This window comes from Phascolarctos cinereus, unplaced genomic scaffold (genome assembly GCF_003287225.1).
Source record: "Phascolarctos cinereus isolate Bilbo 61053 unplaced genomic scaffold, phaCin_HiC Scaffold_5;HRSCAF=322, whole genome shotgun sequence".
NCBI classification, from domain to species: Eukaryota; Metazoa; Chordata; class Mammalia; order Diprotodontia; family Phascolarctidae; genus Phascolarctos; species Phascolarctos cinereus.
In genome coordinates this window covers 79,807,680-79,832,925 of record NW_027555958.1, presented here as the reverse complement: position 1 = coordinate 79,832,925, position 25,246 = coordinate 79,807,680, and the positions used below count along the sequence as shown (strand labels likewise).

General features: G+C 37.9%; 1 protein-coding gene across 9 annotated transcripts in view; it reads left to right on the top strand.

The window, feature by feature from the left end:
• The window catches only part of ERMARD (ER membrane associated RNA degradation), an 83,598-nt gene that overhangs the window by 14,047 nt on the left and 44,305 nt on the right, over nt 1–25,246 (top strand). For 5 of the 9 annotated variants that reach the window (XR_002321605.2, XR_002321603.2, XR_013486904.1 and 2 more), the window contains exons 10-16: nt 384–413; nt 2,723–2,791; nt 6,320–6,493; nt 7,918–8,001; nt 11,482–11,561; nt 12,633–12,761; nt 13,759–13,977. Coding sequence is in view for 4 of the 9 variants with exons in the window: in XM_020971995.2 (XP_020827654.1) it covers nt 384–413; nt 2,723–2,791; nt 6,320–6,493; nt 7,918–8,001; nt 11,482–11,561; nt 12,633–12,761; nt 13,759–13,977; nt 18,059–18,172; nt 21,741–21,912 (1,071 nt within the window). In the remaining 5 variants the exon portion in view is untranslated. The other 4 variants (XM_020971995.2, XM_020971996.2, XM_020971998.2 and 1 more) reach the window with 2 other exon arrangements.

Here is a 25,246-nt window from a genome sequence, read left to right as displayed (position 1 = left end):
AGACCACTTAATGCCTCTCTTCTGGTAGAGAGACTTCTTACACCTGGCATCCCCCATGCGGATCATATCACAGGTCCTTCATATGGATATGAAAATGAATACAGAAATGTCATGTGCTAGGGAAGCACATGTTATCTTACTGCATCCAGAGTTTTAAAGACACCACAACTAAAATCACTCATAAGGGTATTATTTAAACGTGATGCCACAGGTCTTCTATAATGTGCTGTTATTCAGTCAGTTTATTCATTGCCTTTCCAACCATAGGAAGTCAAAGACAGTTTAGGATTTGTGATCATGCACTAATTTTTTTTTGTTTAAATTTAAATTTGTTTTTGTTTAAATACTACCTGCATTTTGCTTTAATTTTTTCTTTTCTTAAGTCTACAGCTTTTTACACCACCTTTGATGAAGTAAGTAGTTAAGTAATGCTTATGAAATTTCTTTAAATGGAGTTTTTAACTTGTGTTAAAAAATTGACTTCAGAAGTACAAGGTGGGGGAAGGTATGGCTAAATAACGGTCCATCTGAACAAAATCAGGGTTTGTAGTGAACTGCAAGCTCAATTTGAATTAACAGTGTTGTCTGCAAGCAAAGTAAGCTAATGCTGTCTTGGGTTATGTTAATAAAAGCGAAGTGTCCAAGACCAAGGAAGTTGTAGTCCTGTTGTACTTACCCGGGTCAGATTGTGTCTGAGATAGCATGTTTATTTCTGGGCACCATGCTTTTAGGAAGGACATTAATAAGCTAGAGACTCCATAGGAGTACAGCCAGAATGGTGAAAGACCTCAAGATAATTCTGTTTGAGGATGTATTGAAATAAATGAGGGATTTAGTCTGGAAAAGAGAAGACTTTTTTTTTTGTACATGTGACTCCTTTTCCTCTTTGATTTCTTTTGGGGTATGTTAGTAGTGATATTTCTTGGTTAAGTGGTATGCACAGTTTAATAGTTCCAAATCACTTTGCAGAATGATTGATTAGTTCACAGCTCCACCAGCAACACATTAGTGTACTTGTTTTCCCACATTCCCTCCAGCATTTGTCATTTTCCTTTTTTGCCATCTTAACCAATCTGATGAGTGTGTGGTAATGCCTCAAAGTTGTTTTAATTTACATTTCTCTAATAATTTACTAGTGTTTTAGAGCATTTTTTTTATATGGCTATTGTTAGCTTTGATTTCTTCCTCTGAAAACTGCCAGTTCATATCCTTTAATTATTTATCAGTCGGGGAATGGTCTTTATTCTTGAAAATTTGATTTATATATTTGAGAAATGAGACCTTTATCAGAGAAATTTGCTACAAAGTTTTCCCCCTAGTTTCCTGCTTTTCTTCTAATTTTAGCTGCATTGATTTCATTGTGTAAAACATTTTAAATTTTATATAATCAAAATTATCTACTTTATCTCCAGTGAACCTCTCTGTCTTGTTTGATCATAAACTCTTCCCCTAGCCATAGATCTGAAAGGTAATTTCTTCTCTAGTGATTTGCTTGTGATATCACTCTTTATGCCTAAATCATGCACCAGTTTTGAGCTTGTGTTGTTATATGATATGAGATATTGGCCTGTTCTTAGTTTCAGCCAGATTGTATTACAGTTTTCCTAATAGTTTTTTTCATATAGTGAGTTCTCATTCCAGTAGCTGAGATCTTCGAGTTTATCAAACATTAGGTTACTATGTTTATTTGCTTCTTTGTATTGTGTACCTAATCCTTTCCATTGATCAACTTCTCAATTTTTTACCCAATACCTAATCATTTTGATGTTACAACTTTGTAGTATACTTTGAGATCTGGTCCTGCTAGGCCTCCTTTCTTCCTACTTTTTTTTTCATTGATTCCTTTGATAGTCGTGATCTTTTGTTCCTCCAGATGAATTTTGCTATTATTTTTCTAGCTTTATAAAGTAATTCTTTGGTAATTTGATTGGTATGGAACTGAATAAGTAAATTTAGGTTGTGTTGTCATTTTTATTATATTGGTTTGGCCAACCATGAACAATAAATATTTTTCTAATTATTTAGATATGTTTATATTTGTGTGAGGAATATTTTGTAATAGTGTTCATATGGTTCCTGTGTCTCACTTGGCAGGTAGACTCCCAAGTTTTTTATACTGCCTGTTGTTAATTTAAATGGAATTTCTCTATCTTTTTCTTATGGATTTTGATGGCAATATACAGAAATGCTAATGGTTTGTGTGGGTTTATTTTACATCCTGTAAATTTGCTGACGTTGTTAGTTGTTTCTATTCGTTTTTTTGGTTGGCTTTCTAGGATTCTTTAGGTAAACTATGATACATGCAGAAAGTAATAGTTTCCTCACTAGCTATGTGCTTCAATTTCCTTTTCTTGTTTTATTGCTGTAGCTAACATTTCTAGTACAATATTGAAGAGTTATGGTAATAATGGACATCCTTGCTTCACTTCTGATCTTCATTATTGAAAATGCTTGCCCTTGGTTTTAGAGAAATGCAGTTCTTAAATCTTAAAATGCTTTATAAATATTTGCTTTTTTTAGTCTATACTGAATAAACACTTCTTATTGCAATTTAATAGGTATTTAAAAGTAAAATCTGCATGTGAAGTTCAGTAGTTCTCTCACTTCTCATGTTTTAAATACTTTCCCAGAAGTATTATTTTGTCTCAGTAATACCACTGTTAAGAAATAATTATTGTGAGGCTTTGTGGTACATTCACAATTTATTTCTCTGTCTCTTTAGATATTAGCAAAAGAATTGAGTAATGATAAAATCAATCATCTTCCTCTTTTCCTTGGAGAACCTGCTATGGTAAAGTATTAAATAGCTTCCAAATTTAACATTCTTCATGTATGGAAATGACTTAGTCAAAACAAAATAAAAGTAGTTAACTTTGGCCAGAGTTAAGAGATTTCCTTCCAGAATATATGTTCAAAGCAATGTTTACTGCCTGTTGCATTTTGGTTCAAATTTCTAGATGTCTGGTAACACTGGATTAAAAGGAAGATGTCCCGAGGATTTTTTTTGTTGGTTTGTTTTTGTTTTGTTTTGTTTTGTTCTTTGGTGGGGAAAGAGGTTGGTAGAGAGAAGGGAATAGGACTAATAAGCTCCTATCTGTGTCTGACTAAATGAGGGAAATGAAGACAAGTGGAGAAGATTGTATGGTAAAATTGGAGGTGAGAAAGTAGGCAGAGAAAGGTACAGAAAAGAGGTATAAGTTACAAGAAAGTTGTAAGTTAAAGGTTGAAAAAGAAGAGTGGGGAGAAAAAATAGAGGCAAGGAGGGGAAGAAGTGGCAAAAGGAGAGAAAGTGAAGAAAAAAGTAAAGAATGGAGCAGAAAAGAAAGAGATAGAAAGGGAGGGAGAGATACTAACGCACTACAAATATTTCTCAGTTGTCCTCAGGGGTTGTTGAACCAGTGGAGTGTTGGTTCTATTCATCCTGACCCTGGAAGGCAGAGCTTTATCCTCCAGCTCCAGAACGGAATGGGCAGAGACCAGTTTTATATATATAAGTGAAGAAAGGCCCAGAGAGTTTGCTTAGCTGCAGGAAACTGTCTGACAGCTTTCCTGTTCTGTCCTATTTTCCAGGGAGGTAACACACACTAGGGCTGCCCCACTGAGACTGGATTCTCATAGTCCTAGACTAGAGCGCCAGAGCATCAGCATTCTCCTAGCCCAGGGCCCTTCTGAGGCATTAGCAGGTAGGGAAAGCTGCAGGGGCAGCCTCCTATGTCATCAATCTGCTGCTCATCTAAGGAGTTAATTACTCATACTTCCAGTAGGGAGTAATTTAGTACTTGTAGCTCACTTGCCTCTTCTGGAGAGCCATGAACCTAGCATCCAAAATTACACGAGTATGTCGAGGCACAGATAGGTATTGTGCTAGTTCTACCTTAGAAGCTATTATGTGCCGGGAAGTCTGAGGACAAAGGATCAAATTAAAAGTGTATTTAAAATTATTCTAACAGAGCATTTTGGATAATTAAACTAAACCTATACACACATGCCAAATATAAGATATATTCTTATGTAGGTGCCGTTTTGTGCAGTATGAATTCATTGAAACAAAAATACACAATAACTTCTTTTTATAACTCTCGCAGGAAAAATGCTCTGTAAACCTCCTAAATCAATATTGATAAATAAAGCAAAGGCTGCTTCAGACTGTTCTAAATATAATTTCATTTCACTGTAGTCAAAATTATGTGTAGGTTATCCTTCTGAGTTATTAGGACATGCCTATGTGAATTTAGCTTATGAGAGGTCTGTTTCATTAGGTAATTCAGTCCATTGCCCTCTACTAAAGATTTTGTCTAATGCTTCTCATGGGTTTTTGATGGCTGCACCTGGGAACACAAACTTTGGCAACCTTACTAAGATAGCAAGACTTTGAATAAATCTTAGATAATGGGTTTTTTGAGGATTAACTTGATGATCATTTCAGGGACACCTATTGCAAGGTTGGTTTCCTGTTGAAGACTGGGGCCTGGTAGAGAAGGTCCAGAGTTTGCCTGGAGAGGAATGAAGATTAATGTGGGGGATCTACCTGTAAAATAGTGGAAACTCACTGTACCTTCAGTTCTAATGAACATCATTGTCATGAGGCATGTATCGGAGACGAGTCACTTGCCAGTGCATGTATACTGCAATTTCAACTATTAGAATTTAGTTTATGGCTCCATTTTATAGAATAGTTGGCAGCAATGCTGATACCACTGTGAGAGCTATAATAATGGAAGATAATAGAAGATATTAGATCTCCTTTATCAGCTAAATGTACTTTTTTTTTGGTGAGCAGAATTTACTCAATGTGAATTCTAGGTAAATATACAATGACTGAGCAAATGATATATAAATACATTATTCAAATGATATAATATGTGTAAAGCACTTTGTAAATCTTAAAACACTATATAAATGTGTGCTATTGCTATTATTATTTGCAATTTCTGCTATCTAGCTTTTTTGTTCAGGTTTTATAGTCTGCCAGCAATAATTTAGTAAGAAAATATGTAATAGTGAGTCACATCTCTGTTTAGCGAAAATTACTAGGGAGCAAAGTCTGTCCCCCTTTTCTATTTAAATTGTATGTAGATTAGGAGGATACTTCAGAATTTTATGTTGAAAATATATTGGACAAGATGGCGAGAGACTAGCTTTAATTTTAGTTATGTTATTAGACATATGAGCTTGGGAAAATCATTTACGCTCTTTGGGCTTTGTCATTTGTAAAATAAAGTACTAGGCCAATAGTTCTCTGGGGCCTCTTTTGACAATGAAAGGCCAACTTTAAGTTCAGAGGCAGCAGAGGTAGTTTGAACTGATAAGTATTTTTCAAACCTTTTTTTGCCCCGAACCTTTGAGAGCAATTGCCACCACCTGGGGAGGGGAAGCTAGAGGGTGAACACATAGGGGAAGGGGATGTGTATTCCATTTCCGTATTATTGAGGAGGAAAAAATAACTATTTCGATTTATTGGAGCCTCAAAATTAAAAACAAAAGGCCAAGGGAATGACAAGTGGAAAGAATGACAGTACTTGTGGACAGTATTGAAGGCTATGCATATATAAAGAGAGATCAATAACATTTTGGTAGACTTAACTGGAGAGAGGTTGGATAGCAGAGAAAAGTTTTATAAACAATTGTTACCAATAACTGTTAGAAGCTCTAGTCACTGTAACTCATTCAAAACTTCCCCCAGATTTCTTAGGGATCTTAATTCATGCCTAAACACAAAACAAAAACAAACAAACAAAAAAACCGCTTACTTAGATCAAGACTGAAGTGGTTAGATTATATTATTAATATATTGTTGTACAATATATTATGCATGTTAATGAAACATGCAGAATCCCATTTACTGTTTTCTGGCTTGTTTTGTTTTGTCCCAAAATACACTGTAAGTTATAGATGTTTGGTAAAGATTTATAGGAAGTTAGGATTCTATATGTAGTAGTACTAAGAGCCCTGGATGTAGAGATAGAAAATCCAGATTTGATTCTGACCCATTTATTTTTAAATAAATTCTGACCTATTTATTACCTGAATGACCTTCGGCAAATTATTGAATTTTCCTGGGTCTCCCTCTCCTTATCAGTGAAATGAGGGGTCTGGACTAGATAACTTCTAAAGCTCTTTCTGTCTCTAAATCCTGGGATCCTTTGCCAGAGAAAGATTTTTATGGAGGAAATACGTACAAACAGTGTATTGTTTATGTTATAGTGATTGCTCTCAAAAGTATTGCCCTGTGGAAGTTTGTTATTTGTTCTGTAGTTGGCTTCTTGCAGTTCACAGCGATAAGACTACTTATGTCTTATCTCCACTTGTTTCCTGACAGGAGTTTCTTTGGGATTTTTTGAACCATCAAGAAGGCCCCCGTGTAAGAGATCGCTTAAGCCACGGGGAGATCAACTTAAATGACTTTCCAAGGGAGGTTACAAATCAACTACTTGCCTTTTCTATTGTACTGTTACTCAGATTTGTTGGAGAAGATGTGTTATCAGTTTCTAAGGTAATATTATTTATGGAAAATTAATGTCAATTATATTTGCTACCAGGTATACACAAAACAAGATTACTTTGAAAATACAGCCAATTCTCAATTCTATTTTGAATTATTTATTTCTCTACCAGTAGGGAGAATTGAGAATGGAGTCTTTTTATTGACTTCTTTTTAAATATTCTCTTTGACAGGTCTGTCTACAGATTTTCTATTAATTAGATTAGAAGTGGTTTCAACTACTTCTTAGAAATACCTCTCTGTGTGTTTCTAAACACTAATGAGAACTGTCAAGAGCTGGAGCTGTGTGATATGGTAGAAAATCCTAATGTGGTTCTCTGTTCCTGACGTGACATTAAACAATTCATGTGACTGTGGGCAAGTCTCTTCCCCTCTCTGTCTGTCACATTCTTCATCTGTTTGTAGAATGAGAGGTTTGGACTAGAATACAGGTTTCCAACCTGGGGTATGAGAAACTGATGGAGTGGTATCGGGAATATGGAAGAACTCTTTTCCTATTGAAATTAATTTTATTATTTCATTTCTTATTACATGGGAATGACAAACTCCATAATTTATTTCCTTTTGTATTGTATAGGGGGGAAGGGATAAGAAAGAGAATAAGCATTTATGTGCCAGGTACTGTGCTAAGTGCTTTACAAATAGGATCTCATTTGAGCCTCCGAACAATCCTATGAGGTAGGTGCTGTTATTATCCCCATTTCACATTTGAGAGAATGGAGGTAAATTGAAGTTAAATGACTTGCCCAGGGTCACACAGCCAGTAAGTAAGTCTGAGGGCATATTTGAACTCAAATTTTCCTGAGTCCAGGTCCAGTGCTCTGTCCGCTGTGCTGCCTACTTGCCTCGTATAAGAAGGGCATAGGGTATAGGAAGGGTTATTGAAAGCCAAGGGGTATAGGAACTGAGAAAGATTGGGAACCCTGGACTAGAGGATCATTGAGATCTCTTCTAGCTCTAATAGCATATAATTCTATCATTTTATGAACTAAAAAATCCTTTTTTTCAAAACTGTATATTAAGCTAGTAAATATATAAAAGATTTTCTAAATGTCTGCTAAATTTGTCTGAGGATGGGACATACCAAGACAATTGTTATTAAAGCTGTCATTTTAAAAAATTTTGTTACAATGTTTTATTTATTAAATTAAAACTATTATTGGCTATAATCTGGCCTTATATTTCAAGTTTCATGGAATGTTAATAAAGAATTTTTTTTTAATTTTTTCATTTCATTTCATTCAAATTTCATTTCAAATTTTTTTCATTTTGTTTCCCTGCCTTTCCTTTGAGGTAAGGTCTCTGGGAAACCTGTGTCTTTAAATGACTTTCAGTTTGGTGTTAGAAAGCCATGAGCTAAAACAAAAGTTACAGTGATTAAGCTTAATCTGTGCTCTCTGTTTTTTAAAAACCAGGAGAATGCATCAATCAAAACTTTAATCAGCTGTGCAAATTGCTATTGTTCTCAATTCCATCCAGTTTCTCAGCTTAAAAAACAGGTAGGAAGGCATGTTACCTAAAGGAATGAGAGAGAGAGAGAGAGAGAGAGAGAGAGAGAGAGAGAGAGAGAGAGAGAGAGAGAGAGAGAGAGAGAGAGAGAGTGTGTGTTTTGTTGAAATTGTTCATTTATAAGCCTAGAACCAAGTCATGGTAGAGTAGTGATGGAAAACTAAAATCGATATGCTGTAGAGCTCTTTTCTGTAAAAAGTAGAGCAGATAATAATGTCTTGGCTTGCCTTAGTGATTATTTAATCCTGCAAAATATAGAGTGCTGAACTTGAGGAACTTGTCTGGATCTAATTCTCACAAAATGGGGTAGAAATGATGGAACTTTGTATGAAGGTGAGAGGGAGATATTAACTCCTCTATCTTAAGACTTGCAGTAGAGAAGGAAAGGAAAATTGGGAATAACATGACATGGTCTTAGATTTTAGAAGATGAAATTTCAGGCAATTCAGAGGATGAGTAAATCGAGGCCATTTAACATGAGATTTCTGTCTCTTTCTCTTCATTCTGAAACCCCTTGATATGATCCCAACTCTCCTTTCTCTAGTCTTTGACCACTGAGCTTCCCTGGAACCTTATCTCCTCCAGTCTTCACCTTCACGTTGCAGTCTCAATCATTCTTTTCCTCTCAGTTCTTCTTCCTCATCCTCTCCCTCTCCTTCTGAGACCCTCTCCCTCTTTGTCTCTTCTCTCCTCTCCTCTTCTCTCTTTTCTTCCCTTATTTTCTCCGTCCCTGCCTCTCTTTCTCTCACCTTCAACCTATTAGTTCTTTCCCTACATCTTGAAAAGAGCCCAGGCGTTCTGCATCCTTGGAAAAAGCTTCACTTGACCCTGCCAGCCTCTCAGATAAAATCGTTGAAAAGGTGTCTACATTGTAGCCTCCATATCCCCTCCTCTCACTACTCAAACCTTTGTATTCTGGCTTCTGACCATAACACTTGCCTGAAACTCTTCTCTCCAAAGTTACCAATAATCTCTTAGTGGCCAAATCTGAACTTTTTTTAAAGTCCTTATCCTTCTTTAATTTCTGGTGCATTTAACATGTGGCCATCTTTCCTCTTGGATGCTCTTTCCTCTCTGGGTCTTTGTGACATTCTCTATTGTGGTCTTCTCTTTCAGCTACTCTTTAGTCTCCTTTGCTGGTTCATCATTGAGATCACATCTCCTACTTAAATGTGAGTCTTCCCCAAGGTTTGTCCTAAGCTTCCTAATCTTCTCTGTCTATATTTTCTCTCTCAGGGACCTCATCAGCTCCCATGGATTTAGTTACACAAATGACTCACAGATTCATGTATCTAACCCCAATCTCTCTCCTTAGTTAGGCATCACCAGTTGCCTGTTGGACGTTTAATTATTGTTGTTGTTATTCCCATTTTACAGATGGAGAAACTGAGTATGAGAGGTTAAGTGAATTGCCCAGGGTCACACAGCTATTACATGACAGAATCATGATTCAAATTCGATTTCAGGGCTTCCTGATCCTCATCCCGTCTCCTCCTGGAGCTTGCCCTCTTTGATCATCTCCTCTTTCTCTCCTTGATTTTCAGCCTCTTTTTATTCACTGGCTTCCTCTTTACTGCGTACACAAACCTGAAGGTCTCCCTTTCCATCCTTAAAAATCAAATGTGGTACAGCTATCCCCTCATATTCTTTTTTATATCTTCCTTTCCTTTCACAGCAGAACCCCCAGGAAGAAGAAAAATGAAAGTTTCCTCTCCTTATTGCCTCCACTTGCTGTCCCTTTTCAGTTGTTTCTGGCATTTGATTTCATAATTTAACTGAAGTGGCCTTTCCCAAGGTCACCAATGAGCTCTTCTTTCTTTTAAAAAAAATCCTCATTTTTAGTGATGTCTTTTCTTAATGTAACATTCATTTCCAAATATTTTCTTCCTTTCTTCCCTATGAAGTGAGCCATTCATTATAACAAAGATTTTTTTAAAGGAGAGGGGAAAAAACAGTTCAAAAATGACCAACACATCAGCGTGAGTGACAGCACATGCAATATTCTGTACCCATTTTCACCCCTCTCCGATGAAGGTAGGGAGATGCATTTTCCTAATTCAGTCAGCTAGGGATTTATCAAATACCTCCTATGTGTCAGGCACTGTACTAAGCATGGGGAATACTGTCAGTCCTCCCCTTTCCAAAAAAAAGAAGCAAACCCATCCCTGCTGTCAAGGAGCTCACGGTCTGAGGGAGGAGACAACATGCAAATAACTATGTATAAATAAGATATATAATAATAGCTGACATTTATATAGCACTTACTATATGCCAGGCACTGTGCTAAGCAATTTACAATTATTATCTCATTGGATCCTCCCAGCAAACCTAATAGATAGGTACTGTGATTATCCCCACTTTATAGATGAGACAAACAGAGGTAAAGTGACTTGCCCAGGGTCACACAGCTAGTAAGTATCTGAGGCCAGATTTGAACTCACTTCTTAAGGACTCTAGGCCTAGGGCTCTATCTACTATCCACCTAATTGGGAGTAGTTTCAGAAGGAAGTTACTAACATTAAGAAGGACTGGGAAAGGCTTCTTGCAGAAGGTCGTACTTTAACTGAAACTTGAAGGAAGGTGAAGGTTTTCAGGAAAACCAGAAGGTGATGAGGAGGGAGGCATTTCCAATCATAGGGGACAACCAGTGAAAATGCCCAGAGTCAAGAGATGGACTGTTTTTTGCGAGGAGCAGTGAGGAGGCCAGCGTCCCTGGATTGGGGGTACTTGGCGGGGAATTAGGTGTAAGGAGTCTGGAAAGGTCAGGGCATGGAAATTCTGGGCAGGTCAGGGCATGTTATGAAGGTCTTTAAAAGCCAAAGAGAGCATTTTAGATCTGATCTTGCAGGTGATAGGGAGCCACTGCAACTTGGGGGGGTGACATGGTCAGACTTGTGTTTTAGGAAAGTCAGTTTGACAGCTGGAGAAGAAACTGGAGTGGGGAGAGACTGAGGCAGGGAGAGCAGGGAGGCTCTTGCAGTGATGGAGGTGTGAGGTGACTGAGGATCTGTATCAGGGTCTTGGCCCTCTCAGGGGTGAGAAGGGGGCATCTATGAGAGATGAAAGTAGAAAACTGAGGAAGAGGGAAAAGATAATGAGCTCAATTTGAGACAGGTTGAGTTTAAGATGTCTGCTGGGCATCCTAAGTTAGTTCAACTCTAGGCCAAGCTTAGGTCATTATAATTGCACATCAAGGTGGTAAGGAGACATTGTAAATATGTACCCTCAATAGTCATTACTTTAAATCACTTAATTGTGAACTTGTTCTGTCTTTCTAATAATTTACTTGCTGTTTATGCATACTGGGCAGTAAAATGCTGAATTACTTATGCTAATTTTTTGACTAAAATGCTGAAAGTGGAGTTTAATGAGTTTCTCACATGGCATTACATTCTAAATTTGTTATTTTGAAATCTATATCAGAAAATATCTTTAAATTCCTTAAAACAAATTATATTTTTGTTTCCTAGATTCTGTACTGTGAGAAAAGCATCAGAATATGGCCTCAGCTTCCATTAGTGCCAGTGGAACACATTCAGGAAGCAACCAGGTATGCTTCAATCTAAAGAAAGGTAGGACAAGTGGTGTACAGTCATGGAGTTAGGTAAGATCTTGATAGACCTTTGATCCTTAGCGTTAAAATTCTTTCTTATTCAGACAAGGCTTTGAAAAGACCAATACTTAGAGACTCACATGAATCTGTGATCTCATCAATGTGGGCATTTCCTCCAGTGCTACAGGCCACAACCCACCTTGCCTGCTCATCTTATGCAACTCCTATTTAGTCTTGCTATGATTTTGCTACTGAGGAGCCACCCATGCTGCTGGGGGATGCTCATCTTCCTTTCCGCCTCTTGTTCTAGGGAGGGAGGGTACCAGTGGAGTGGATGGACATTCATATCTCTTGCTCTCACTAAAACGCCCCTTTGTTTTTCTTTTCTCATGCATTTCTTTGATGAAATCCTTCATATTACTTCTCTTTTGTAATTCCTTACTTAGAATGTGTTGCACCCTGTTCTTGTCTACTGTGTCCTTCTCCACTGTCATTTGAGTGATCTTCAGTTTTATAGACCTTCTCTGTTTATACTTGGTCTAGACTAGCAGTTTTTCTGATCTTTATTTTCTACAGTGCCAATTCTACTTCATCGCTTTAGAAGACTAAATAATAATGAAATTATATATAATCCTTCACAAAAAAAATCTTCCCTAGTTAATTTTTTATAGATATTTTTTCAAGTAAAATATCCATTTCATTAAGGAAACATTGCTGCCCCCAAGTTATAGGTTTGCTCTGTGTGTGTGTGTGTGTGTGTGTGTGTGTGTGTGTGTGTGTCTGTATGTGTCTGTGTATGTGGAAAAATGTCCTTTGCAAAGGCAACTGATTGAAATTGAATCAAAACTAAACTAAATGCCAAAAGTACATTGTTATGTCACTGAAAAAAATATTTGCTGATCAGTACCTGTTCATTACACAAAGGATTTGGTGCTGATGTTATACAAGAGATGTTATGTAACAAAATAATGAAGAGTAGAATGTTTATACAAACTAGTTGCATATTCATTTAGTCAAATATAAACTTCTAAAATTGTAGTTATAAATCTAAAATTTTATGTTTTTCAGATTGGAAGGCAATTCTAAAGCCAGTGATTGTTATCATTTGATAATAAAAATTTCCTCTGAACTCCAACGTTGCATGCCACAAGGTGACTATAATTTGAGTAACTTACTGGATAATCCTCCCACAGCAAAGTAAGTCACAGCATTTTTAGTATTATTATAATTATTTTCGAATTTATTATTTATTTGGGTTTTTTTGACATTAATTAAAGAAAAAATTTTGAGTTCTGAATTCTCTTCGTTCTCCACCCATTATAAAGGCCAGAAATGTAATGTCAATCATAGATGGGAAATCATGCAAAACATATTTCTATGTTGACCATGTTGTGAAATAAAACAAAACAGAAATTGAAAAAGTTGTGCCTTCATCTGCATTCAGACTCCATCAAATCTTTCTCTAGAGGTGGATAGTATTTTTCATCATAAGTCCTTCAGAATTGTCTTGTATTGATCAGAATAGATAAATTGTTCACAGCTGATTATTTTACCATGTTGCTGTTACTGTGTACAACGTTCTCCTGGTTCTGCTCATTTTACTCAGCATCAGTCCATACAAGTCTTTCCAGGTTTTTCTGAAATCTGCCTGCTCATCATTTTTTTTTTGGGGGGGGGGGCTAGGCAATGGGGTTAAGTGACTTGCCCAGGGTCACACAGCTAGTAAGTGTGATGTGTCTGAGGCCGGATTTGAACTCAGGTCCTCCTGAATCCAGGGCTGGTGCTCTATCCACTGCACCACCTAGCTGCCCCCCTCATCATTTCTTATAGCACAATAGTATTCTATCACAATCATATACCACAATTTGTTCAGCCATTCCCAAGTTTATGGGCATCCCCTCAATTTTCTTGAGTATTAAGGCATTACTTGTTTGCATTATCTGTGTTTAAAATTTTACGTATTATTTCTTGTAGCTGAGGGATAGTTTTCTAGTTCTAGAAATATCTAGATAGGTATTTGTTGTTATGAATTCAATGAGGCAAGAAGATTGCTGGGTGGATATTGATATATACATACAAGTTTTAGGAAATTTGCTGGTTTGTTTTTTTTATAAAAGTTATTCATGTTTTGGGAAAGTGAATCCCTTGTGAGTTCATTTTAAAGTGTGATTAAAGTTTTATTTCTGATTTCTAGGTGGTCCCTTTTGCTTCACGAGCTTTGCAGCAAACGCATCCGAACTTTATATTGTCCACGGCCTGTCCTTGAAGTCGTTGTTATTCTTCAGAAAATAAGTACACATTGCCACCTGGTGTCTGATCAAATTATTGCCACTACCGAAATAAGATTTAAGCAGTGGATGCAAAAGACACTTCGGTCTCGCCAGAGGCAGAACTATCTACGCATGTTAAACAGGTTTATGAAATATAACACACACACACACACATATATATAATTTTTTTAAAAATTTTGGATGGGAGCACAATTGTGATATATTAACCTTAGGTGTAGTTTTAATTTCTTTATTCAGAGAAAGCTGAAGTTTAAGTTTTTTACTTTTAGGAAATCTCAAATTTTTCATATAATAATGTGAAATCCATCTACTGAAATGAGTTTAGTATCTACTAGCAGCAGCCAGAGGCAGCATGGCATGGTGGCTAGACCTCTGTCCTGAAGTCAGGAAGATCTGGGTTCAAGTCTTGCCTCAGATGCATACTGGCTGTGTCACCATTGAACCCCTGAGCTTCAGAATATTCTCTAAGACTAGGAGTTGCTGAGTTGCATTGGTGGAGGGAGTTGCCTCACCAGGAGTTTCTTATATTGATGAAGTAGCCTGTCAGACCCAAAGAGAGCCACAGAGTATTATGGCCTTCTGAGCAGCTTCCCTTTACAAAGTAACAGAAGGTGGTAACTTACCTGAGTGTATGAGGGCTACTGAGAGAGAGAGAGAGAGAGAGAGAGAGAGAGAGAGAGAGAGATTGTTACACATTAACAACTTGCCCCAAAGCAAAGCCTTCATGGAGAGGATGGTGCTTTAGCTGCATCCTGAAGGAAAGAAGGGACATTTTGAGAAGGTCCAGGGAGAGTGCATTCCTTGCACGAGTGACAGTCATCATAAAGGCACAGAGATGGCAGATAGTGAGAGCAGCTAAGGGAAGGCCAAGATTGCAGCATGCAGGGCAGAGAGTAATGCATGGTGAGTCTTGGGCCAGCTTATGAAAGGCTTTGAAAGCTAAACAGAGGAGTTGGTATTTAATTCTAGAGGAGATAGGAGGCCATAGGAGTCTGTAGGGGAGTGACATGCTTAAGAAAGATCCTTTTGACAGCTCTGTGGAGGACAGACTGAAGTAAGGAAAGGCTTGAGGCAGGGAGGCTAATTACAAAGCTGTCACAATAATACAGGTGAGAAATGGACTAAGGTGATGGCTGTGTGAGTAGAGAGAAGGGTTTGGATGTGAAAGCTATAGAGATGCAAACAGCAAGATTGGCAATTTTCTCCTATGTTGAATAAGGGAGAGTCAAGAATCAAGTATAATGCCAAGGTTATGAACCTGGGAGACTGGAAAAAATGGTGGTACCTTCAACAGATATAAGGAGGTTTGGAAAAGAGGAGGATTTGGGGGAAAATATAATGGTTTCTGTTTTAGATATGTTGGCCTTCAAATGTTTCAGGGATATCCAGTTTGAAATTTCTGGTAGGCAATTATTGATATGTGCCTGAAACTCAGGGAAGGGATCTGGGAGTATAATGAGACCCCTTGGAGGGGGGCCCTGCTGAGAGAGAGAATAGAGTAAGAAGAGTAGGGGCTCAAGACAGAGCCTGCGGGAACACTTCCAGGGAGGGGTGTGGATCTGGATGACAAGCCAGCAAAGGTGACAGAGAAGGGAAGGTTAGACTGAGAAGAGAGACAGGAGAGAGCTGTAATGAAAGCCCAGGGGAGACAGTGTGCATGCAGGAGGGTGGTCACCAGTGTGGTTGGCACTCTTTTTTCCTCCAAATGATCTTTTATTTCCTGATTCATTTACATGAGTGTGTGTATTTGTATGTAAGCTATAAGATTATGGCAAAATGTGATTGCCCAGAGAAGCTCATCAGTATCATGGTAGCATGCTTGCACAGGTTCTGGGTAATGGACAGTGCGCTTGTGCTTTCCCAGTCCCCAGTGGAGTGAAGCAGGGCTTGTGCTTGCTCCCATGCTTTTTAGCATAACGTTTTCAGCCATGTTGTCAAATGCCTTCAGTGAGGATGAAAATGGCATCAAGGTCAGCTACCATACTGTCAGTTAATTATTTAGCTTGAAAGGGCTACAAGCCAAGACTAAAATGGAGAGAGAGCTGGTGTGGACTTTTTGTTTACAGATGATTGTGCACTCAGTGCAGCCTCTGAGGCTGAGATGCCACAAAGTATGGACCTCTACCGCTTGTGCTAATTTTAGCCTAATAGTTAACACTAAGAAAACACAGATTCTCCACCAGCCAGCACCACACCATCAGTTATGGAAAATGGAGAAATTTTGAGTGCTGTGGATAAGTTCACTTATCTTGGTAGTATCCTTTCCAGGGATGTGCACGTAGATGATGACGTTGATTCGCACATTGCCAGAGCTCGCTCAGTGGCTAGGAGTCTCCAAAGGAAAGTGTGGGAGAGAAGAGGTATTATGTTGCTTACCAAACTGAAGATCTACAGAGCTGTTGTGCTGATCTCATTGTTTTATGCCTGTGGAGCCTGAGTAGTATACAAGCGCCATGCCAGGAAACTGAATCACTTCCATTTAAATTGTGTTAGGAAGATTCTGAAGGTTACCTGGCAAGATAAGATAGCAGACACTGAGGTCATTTCTTGAGTTGAACTACCAAGCATTTAGACTCTGCTGCAGAGAGTACAACTCCAATGAGCTGGCCACATTGTTTGAATGCCAAATATGTGCTTCAAAGACTATTTTATGGAGAGTTCATACAAGGCAGATGCTCACATTCAGGTCAGAAGAAGTGATACAAGGACATTCTCAAGTTCTCTCGGAAGAACTTTGCAATCAGTTGTGAGACATGGGAGAAGGAGCACAGGACCATCCAGCATGGTGTGCCAGCATCAAAGAAAGTATTGTGCTCTGTGAGCAAAGCAGAATTGCAGTAGCCCAAAAGGAACCTGAGATGCACAAATTTAGAGACATCTCTGCTCCAAATGTGTGTATGGACTCTGTGCCTGACCTGTGGTGAAGCCTTCCAAACTCATATTGGTCTGATCAGCCACAGGCAGACGAGCTGTGTCTCGGCCCCAGCGTAGTGATGTCATTTTGGTCCTCTTGGAGCACAAAGGACAGCAGCCAACCAAGTTGCTTCTTCATTTTTCTCATTGTCTTCCTAGCCCCAGATGTGGTGCTTTATGGTAGAGGTATAACCCCTCGCCTCTCTGTCCTTCCCCCTCTTCAGGCAGCCGTCACCACATGCCTCTCACCTCAGTTGTTTTCATAGTCTTCTGTTGATGTTTCTGCTTCTATGTTTCCCTCCTCCGCTCCATTTTCTGCACATCTGCTAACATGGTCTTCCTCAGAAGGCCCAGGGTACTTCCTTGCTCAAAAACCCTTGGTAGGCAGAGTATATGGGCCTCCACTGTGTGACTCTGTACCTTTTCAGCTAGTCTCCTAGCTCTAAAGCATCCAATTCTTATTTCCTATGACTCTCTTTCATGTACTTGATATGAGTTATATGTAGCTGAACTGGGCTTGTATTTATCCCTTGAATTACACATTTCATATCCTACTTCCATATATTTATGCAGGTCACATGGAATGTTTGAAGTGTATTGCTTCCTCATAGTCATTTCTCAGAATCTTATCTTCTTTCAGTGCTCAGCTCAGATGCCACCTCCCCAGTGAAGGCTTACTTAATTTCTCTCAGTCTTAAATGTCATCTCCTTTTTAAGATTTCCTTACATTTATTTCTTTTTAATGTAATTTTTATTTTGTTTTACCTTTCTCAGTTCACAAGTATTTTGTTTCTCTCCCTCCAACCTCTCTACTTTCACTGGGAAAAAAAAAAGCAAAGAAAAAAATTCTAGTAACAAATATGGACAGTCAAACAAAGCAGATTCCTTCATCAGCCTTGCCCAAGAACGTATATCTCATTCTGCATCTATTTATTTTTCTGTGTTCATGTTGCTTCCAAACCGTCCCAATGAAATGTCAGTTCCTAAAGAACAGACACAGTTTTAGTTCTGTCTTTATATCCATAGCCTAGTTCCTAGCTTGATGCCGTCCATGTAGTAGGCATTCAATATATGTTTGTTGAATTGGATCCTGGGAATGTGTGTTGAGGACATTGAGGCTGTATGTGGAGGCCCCTTGTTTACCAGGTTTTAGTGGTGAAAGAAAAGAGGGAAATGTGATTATAGTCAGATAGAATAGTAGAGGTAAACAAAGGTGTTTTTTTTTAATAGATAAGTCATTTTTGACATGAAGGAAACGTTTTACTAAATTAAACTCTATTTTATTTTTAGTATTAAGCTTTTGTCTCCTGTACTCCAGCTAATATTATTGCTGATCACACTGGAATTGGTCAGCATTCATATTGTTAATGAAAAAAATGCTTGTGAATACCAGCAGTACTTAAAGTAAGTATGTAATATTTTTAAATGAACTAAGTGGACTCACTTTCTATTGTTCTTACTTGTCCATTCTCTTTGACAGTATCTTTTTTTTTAAACCAGTAGATGTATTTCTTAAGCATTTTCCTCTAGACATTTGCATAGGTTTGAACAGCTAGTGCTGGAAGGAACCACAGAAGCCATCCATTATAACCCTCTTATTTACAGATGAATAAATTGAGGACTAAGTAGGTAAGTGACTTGCCCAAGGTCTTTGTAACAGTATCAGAGGTAGGATTTGAATCCAGTTTTTCAGTCTGCAGAGCATGTGGTCTTTTCAGTATATAATACTGCTCCCCTAAGATGGCACAGATACAGAAATACAGTGAATCTTGTCAAGATTTCTCTTTTACTTGAGAATACAAGATTGCTGTTACTGGTGCTGATAAAATGAATATTTCCAATCCCATCAAAAACCACTTAGTCCATCTTGCTGCCTCTAGATATATCAGAGAGATATATTCTTCGAGCCATCCAAGCAGAAATAGTTCAGGTGCTCTAGTGAGAAAGAGAGAGAAAGAGAGAGAGAGGAGTTGGTGTGAATGAAACAGGCTAAACCACCACTGTTACCACCTACCCAATGAAAGCAACCTAGGACCTCATCTCTAAGAACCCTGATAATAGCAGTATCACCATGGGCCATACTTCTGGTCTAGCCCCACTACCAATATTAAGGGGAACACTCCATATGGTAATGTGACTCCACTATCACAGCCACTCCCCAAATCAACCATTGACCAGCTACCACCAGCAGGCAGGGAAGCCAGTAGAATTAGTCATCACTTCTATTCAGACCCCCAGAGAGACAGCCCATTACCCCCCTTTTTTTAAGAGCCCTTAGAGTAGTAGTAACCACACCACTGACCCTGGTCTCGTCCTGGTTCCTCTTGTCATCTTCCAGAAACAGATCCTGTTCTATCGATCAAAAGAACACTAAAGAAAATGTGTTTAGGCATCAGCCTCATACGCCCTTGCATTCCAGCCAAACTAAACTACTTGCCATCTAACTACCAGGCCTTACTTCTCCCTTGCTGATGCACCATGAGAATCATGGGTCTGTCCAGGAGCCTTTTAGTGAACCTACGCTTTGTGGTATTTGTTGCTGTTTTTCATCCTTCGTTCTCGAAGCGGACCAGTGACATCGAGGGTGATGTTTGACTTGCAAGTGGATTGGATTTTCTATTTGGATCCCCAGCACTTAGCATGTGTAGTGCATTGCACACAGTTAAGTGCTTAGCAGTTGTGCTCTGAATTAATTTATACATTCATGTAGCTAACAGCCTCAGTGATTGCTAAGGAAGATTCAATTTTTCTTATCTGATAAATTCTTATTATATCTCAATGATTTAGAACAAAATCTGTTTGGCAGAACTGAATTTTTCAGGTGTAGGAGAGGACAACACATTTCCAAAATATCTAAAGCCTCCTGTAGTATTAAGGTCTAAAGACATATCATAACCCTTGTAGCCTCCTTGCCTATATCCTAAGACCTGAAAGCTCAAGGGACACAGGGATCATATTAGCTCTTTGAGGATTCCTTGAGGCTGTAGCTGGTAGTCATAACAATCCCCTCAGAAGCCCTTTACATTTGCTCTGGCAACTCAAAAATCAGATGTATGAGTACCTTGGTATGGTAGAAAGAACGCTGGATTTAGAGTCAAAGGATGTTGGTTTGAATTGGGCAAGTCACTTCATCTCTCTGTTCTCTGAGCCTGAGTTTCCTCATCTGTAAAATGAGAAGGTTGATGTAGATGACATCTGAGGTCTCTTCCTGCTCTAAATCTAGGTCCTGTGAATTTAATGGATTGTAAGCTCACGGTAAAGACACTAGCAAAATCCCTAGCAAATAACACTAGGTTTTATTAGTAGAGGTATAGTGTCGTAGTGCAGTGATGTCAGACTCGGACAGAAATGGGTCCACTACATTCATATAGATTTCTGTGGGCCAGATGTTGACTTAGTTTTGCTATGTAATGTTATCTATGTTTTAGTGTAATTTCACAGATTTTGTTAAATATTTGCATTTTAATCAGGTTCAGGCTGCACTTGGGAATGTTAGGGGCTGCATGAGGCCTACAGACCATGTGTTTGACACCTCTGTCCTAGATCAAAGTAGATGGTAGTTTCACTATATTTTGCATTATTCAAACTATATCTTGCTGTATTCATGTTTTCTTCTGGGCACCACGTTTTAAGATAGACTTTGATGAATTGGACCACAGTCAGAAAAGTATAAGTAGGGCAGTGAGGGAAACGGGAACCAGGAGTGGAACTGAAAACCATAATGTGTTAAGAATAGTCTGGGGGAAAAAAGACTTGGGGTGAGGGAAGGCATTGTAACTACCTTTGGATACTTGAGGATAAAGAAGAGAGATCAAATTTTTTTCTTTGTGGAAGCAAATTTTGATTGAGTTTGAGAAATAATTTTCTAACAGAGATAGAATAGAAGAATTTTCTATCCAGAGGTAGAATAGACTGTATCTTGTGAGGTGACTTTGGTCACTAGAATTGTTCAGGCATAGGCGTGCTACAGTCTTATCAGGAATCTTGTACAGAAAATACCTGGGTGGAGTGAGTGGTTGAACTAGATCAGCACTTCTTAAACTGTCAGTTGCGACCCCATATGGGGTCACAAAAAATTTGGCAACAGTAAAAGGTTTCTGAGTAAGCAATGACCAAAAATTAATTCAAAATGAAATGGGTGATGAATCCAAGGTGTTTTTGGCAGTGCTTGCCTGTGTAGCATCATGCAGCTTCACTGCAGCCTTGGTTCTGATCACAAAGCATGTGCACTTTGCACTGCGCATGCCCGCAGGCCACACAACATAGCAAGAGGAAAAAGTTTAAGAAGCCCTGGACTAGATGACCTCTGAAGGTTCTGTAATGCTAACATTTGGTTAACTAGTATCTGGATGTATGAGAGTCTGTAAAACAATCCTGGCAGAAGTTTAAGCTTTTTTGATAATTATTTCAATCTCTAACAATATTTATTTTCAGGGAAATTTCCCTTTCTTCTAGGGTATTTACTTTGACTTTGACTTTATGTTAATTTCTTCATGTTTATTCCTCGAAGAAGGTCATCAAGTCTATTTAATAAGTACTGATATGTTTAAAAATGACTGGAAAAACAAATCTCTTTTCAAAAGAACTAACATTTAGTCTGATGACTTTGTGCTTTACATTTTATGGGCTGGTATAGGGTAAACAGTTCAAGTCCCCAAGGAAAAACGATAGTATATGTCTCTTACAATCATTCTACTTTAATTCATTTTTCTCTTGTTTTCTAATTGCCCAAACCTTAAAATCTTCATCAAACATTTTTGAGAGCCCATTTGTATATGGTGTTGTATCAAGGGAATGATATGTGTTCTGCTTACTCTAGTCTTGGTTTTGATATAGAAGGAAGATAGTTTGGGAGTAATCTGGGAAAGAAGAGAAAGCAGTTTAACTAATTAGGGTGATTGATAGATGAACTAGTATCAGAAAAAATTATAGTTTTTTCCAGTCTTTTTTCTCTTTTTTTTTCCCCCAACAGGTTCTTGAAGTCAGTCTTGCAGTACACTGAGAACTTGGTGACTTATTCCAACCAAGAAAAAAACAAATGGGATGAATCCACCAATATTACACATCTAGTTTTAGTAAAAATATTGACTTTTAGTGACAAAAAGCAAATGTTAATACACTTAGCCAAGGAAATCCCCAAATAAAGTTATTTTATGACAATTCTTCATGAGTCAAAGGCTAATAGTATGACAGTTTCCCCTTCAGTAGTTTGCTGTTAGATTGAAAAATTTTGGAAACCTAAAGTGTAGTTTCCCAAGCTTCTTAAAATTTGGTGTTACCAATATAGCCTAAGTCCTGGAAACCCTTCATTCCTCTATTGCAAGAGCAGCAAGAAAATATAAGATCTCACATTTTGTTCTAACAATACCTTTCCTGAAGTGATTCACACAGCTGTCATAGCATATTGATAATGTCTAGACAGACAGTCTCATCTGAGAGTCTCAGAGTACATATAAATGTGAATTTATTAATCTTCTCACCCTTTGAGTTTTGTGGGGAAACAAATCTCCTTCATTGCATATTTGAAAGAGGGAAACCAAGACAGAGCTGGGACAGGAATCCAAGTCACCTAGCTTCCCATAAGGAAGAAGACGACTAGTCCTGGTTATTTTACTAGTTACCTTTCTTCCTACAGGAATGGGAAATTCAGCCTTATGGGACTTTTTGTGGAAAACACATGAAAATGCAGTATAGAATCCCTTATGGGGATTTGAATGACAGGTTGAACCATGTCTAATTGAATCTGACTCAGAAAAAAATGTCTCAAGCAATGAGATGTCCATCATTTCTCTCAAAAGATGATTCCAGAGCCAAACCAAACTGCGGGTCTTTTCAGATCACGACCACAATGCAAACACAAAGTCCCCTGACTCCTCAGTTATCTTACCAGCTGTTGCAAAAGCATGTAGAAAAACTAAGGCTGGTTAACATTTAGATTAGGGAAAGGTAACTCTAACAGACTAGGTAATAGGAATTTAGAAATGTTACTGTTTTCACTAAATTTTTTTTGTCATCTGTACCCTTATTTGTATTTTAAGTCAAATTGTGAAGTTTTTTTAGTAACATTCTAGTGTATAAATCACTTTTAATACGATGCAAAAAAAAATTCTTTTTACAAAAGCAAAATGGCCCAGTGGGACAGGTGGGAAGAACACTGATTTTAAAGTCAGAGGAACTGGTTTCAAATCCTGTTTCTGACACTAATACTTACTAGTGTGACTTTGGAAATTTAGCCTCCTCATGCCTCAGTATCCTTATCTGTATAATGAAGGTGGTTGGACTAGACCAGTGGCTTTAAACTTAAGTAAAAATGGGTGATAGGGCACTAAACCACACGTAAGGATCCCCATGGGCCACATACTAACTTAGAAACTCACATGTTAATGTTATCTATGTTTTATTGTATTTTTACTTGTTTTGCTAAATACTTCCCAATTACATTTTAAAATCTGGTTCAGGCTGCTCTTGTGTGTTTGACTTCTGAACTAGATGACCTCTGAGGTCCCTTTCAGCTCTAGATCTATGGTCATATTAAATCATCTTGTGGAAAAATGGAATCCCTGTGAATTGTGGTTTTAGTAATAATTAGTTTCATCTGAGCTTCAGCAACCTCTAGTTCGAGAATTAGTATTAATATGAATTTGCTCTATCATATTACATCAATAATTCCATGTGGCTCTATGTAAACCATCTTTTTAGGGCTATTAAACTTGTCTTGGGTTTCATTTTGCTTTTTTATTTGTGATAGCAAAGGTTTTGATTGTGCTAGACCTTGCAGTGATCAGTGCATGGCCAGAGGGGGGAAAAAACTTGATGGACCTCATATTTGGGTGCACTGCTGAAAATATTATCTGCAATAAAATAAATACCTTTTCATTTGTAAGTTTCCACAGTGTTTGAAGTATTGTTTTCTGCAGTAGTGGAGTGATGTGATGAGGGTTATGATAATAGGGATTTTTGGCTAACATTCATTATAAATAGTTTGCCTTTTTGCAACCTTGATTGCTTTATTTAAATTTTCTTAACACCGATGCTTTCAAGACTTAATAGTTTTATTTTACAGATCTCTGTTAAGACTTACCATCTCCTTTGTCTTTGTTGCTCATTAAATAATGTTTTCATTTGAGAGGTATTCTATTAACTCTGAGAAAGCTTGAGCAAAGTAAAATATATCTTTTTCTTAAAGCACTGTATTTGTTATACAGTTTTACTAAGATACCTAGAAGACCCACTTTTAATTCCTGAACAGGTTTTAGTTTCCAGCTTGTTTTTTTTTTTAAAGTCTGTAACATTCAACTTCATAATTCCAAAAGGTTTTTGCTTGTTTGTGTATCCCTCTGTACTTCATTCTGTTTTCTGTGCATTTAAAAATTTAAATTTAAAATTTAAAAATGTTTTATTGATATTTATATCTATCTATAAATAGGTAGATATATATATAGAGAGAGCTGTATATATACATACATAGAGATAATATATTTATATGCATATAAATATAATATATCTCTCTATATAGATATGTGCATCACTGTCATCGATCTCTCCCCTCACCCCCACCCCCCACCCCAATCTTTCTCTCCCTGCCCTGCCAGGAGGAAAAAGCCCCCTTTTGTGACAGGTAAGCATAGTCAAGTAAAACAAACTGACACGTTGACCACATCTGAAAATGTGTGTCTTGTGCACCTTGTGCACCTTGAGTTCATCACCTCTTCCCAGAGATGAGAGGCACTAGCCATCAATCATTGGTGTTTGGAGTCCTTTTTATTTACTGTTTTAAAGTCCTTAAGTCTGAGAATTGTTTTCTTTTAGTGTTGTAGTCTCCAATTGTTCCCTTGTTTTTTAATTTCTCTTGGTGTTCTTGCAGATGTTCCCAGGATTCTCCCAATATGTCCCCTTCATCATTTCTTTTGGCACAATACTATTCTGTTACATGTATATGCCATATTTTGTTCATCCTTTCCCCAATTAATGGATATATCTTGGGGTGTGCAGTTCTTTGCTGCAACAAAACTCGAATGCCTTTAAATTTCACTAAGATTTTTGGAACACCTCATATACATATATCTATATCTATCTATCTATCTATCTATCTATCTATCTATCTATCTATCTATCTATCTATCTATCTATATGTGTGTGTGTGTATACATATATATATATATTTGTTTATTTATTTATTTTTTAGCGAGGCGATCGGGGTTAAGTGACTAGCCCAAGGTCCCACAGCTAGTGTCAAGTGTTTGGTCTGAGGCCGGATTTGAATTCAGGTCCTCCTGACTTCAGGCTGGTGCTCTATCCACTGTGTCACCTAGCTGCCCCCCCCCCCCATACATATAGTTTGGAACAGCCTACACACACACACACACACACACACACACACACACACACACACACACATACACATGTATATGAGATATATGAGTGAGTGTGTGTGTGTGTGATCTGATAAGCAGTGTGTGTATGTCCATTCCCTGTATG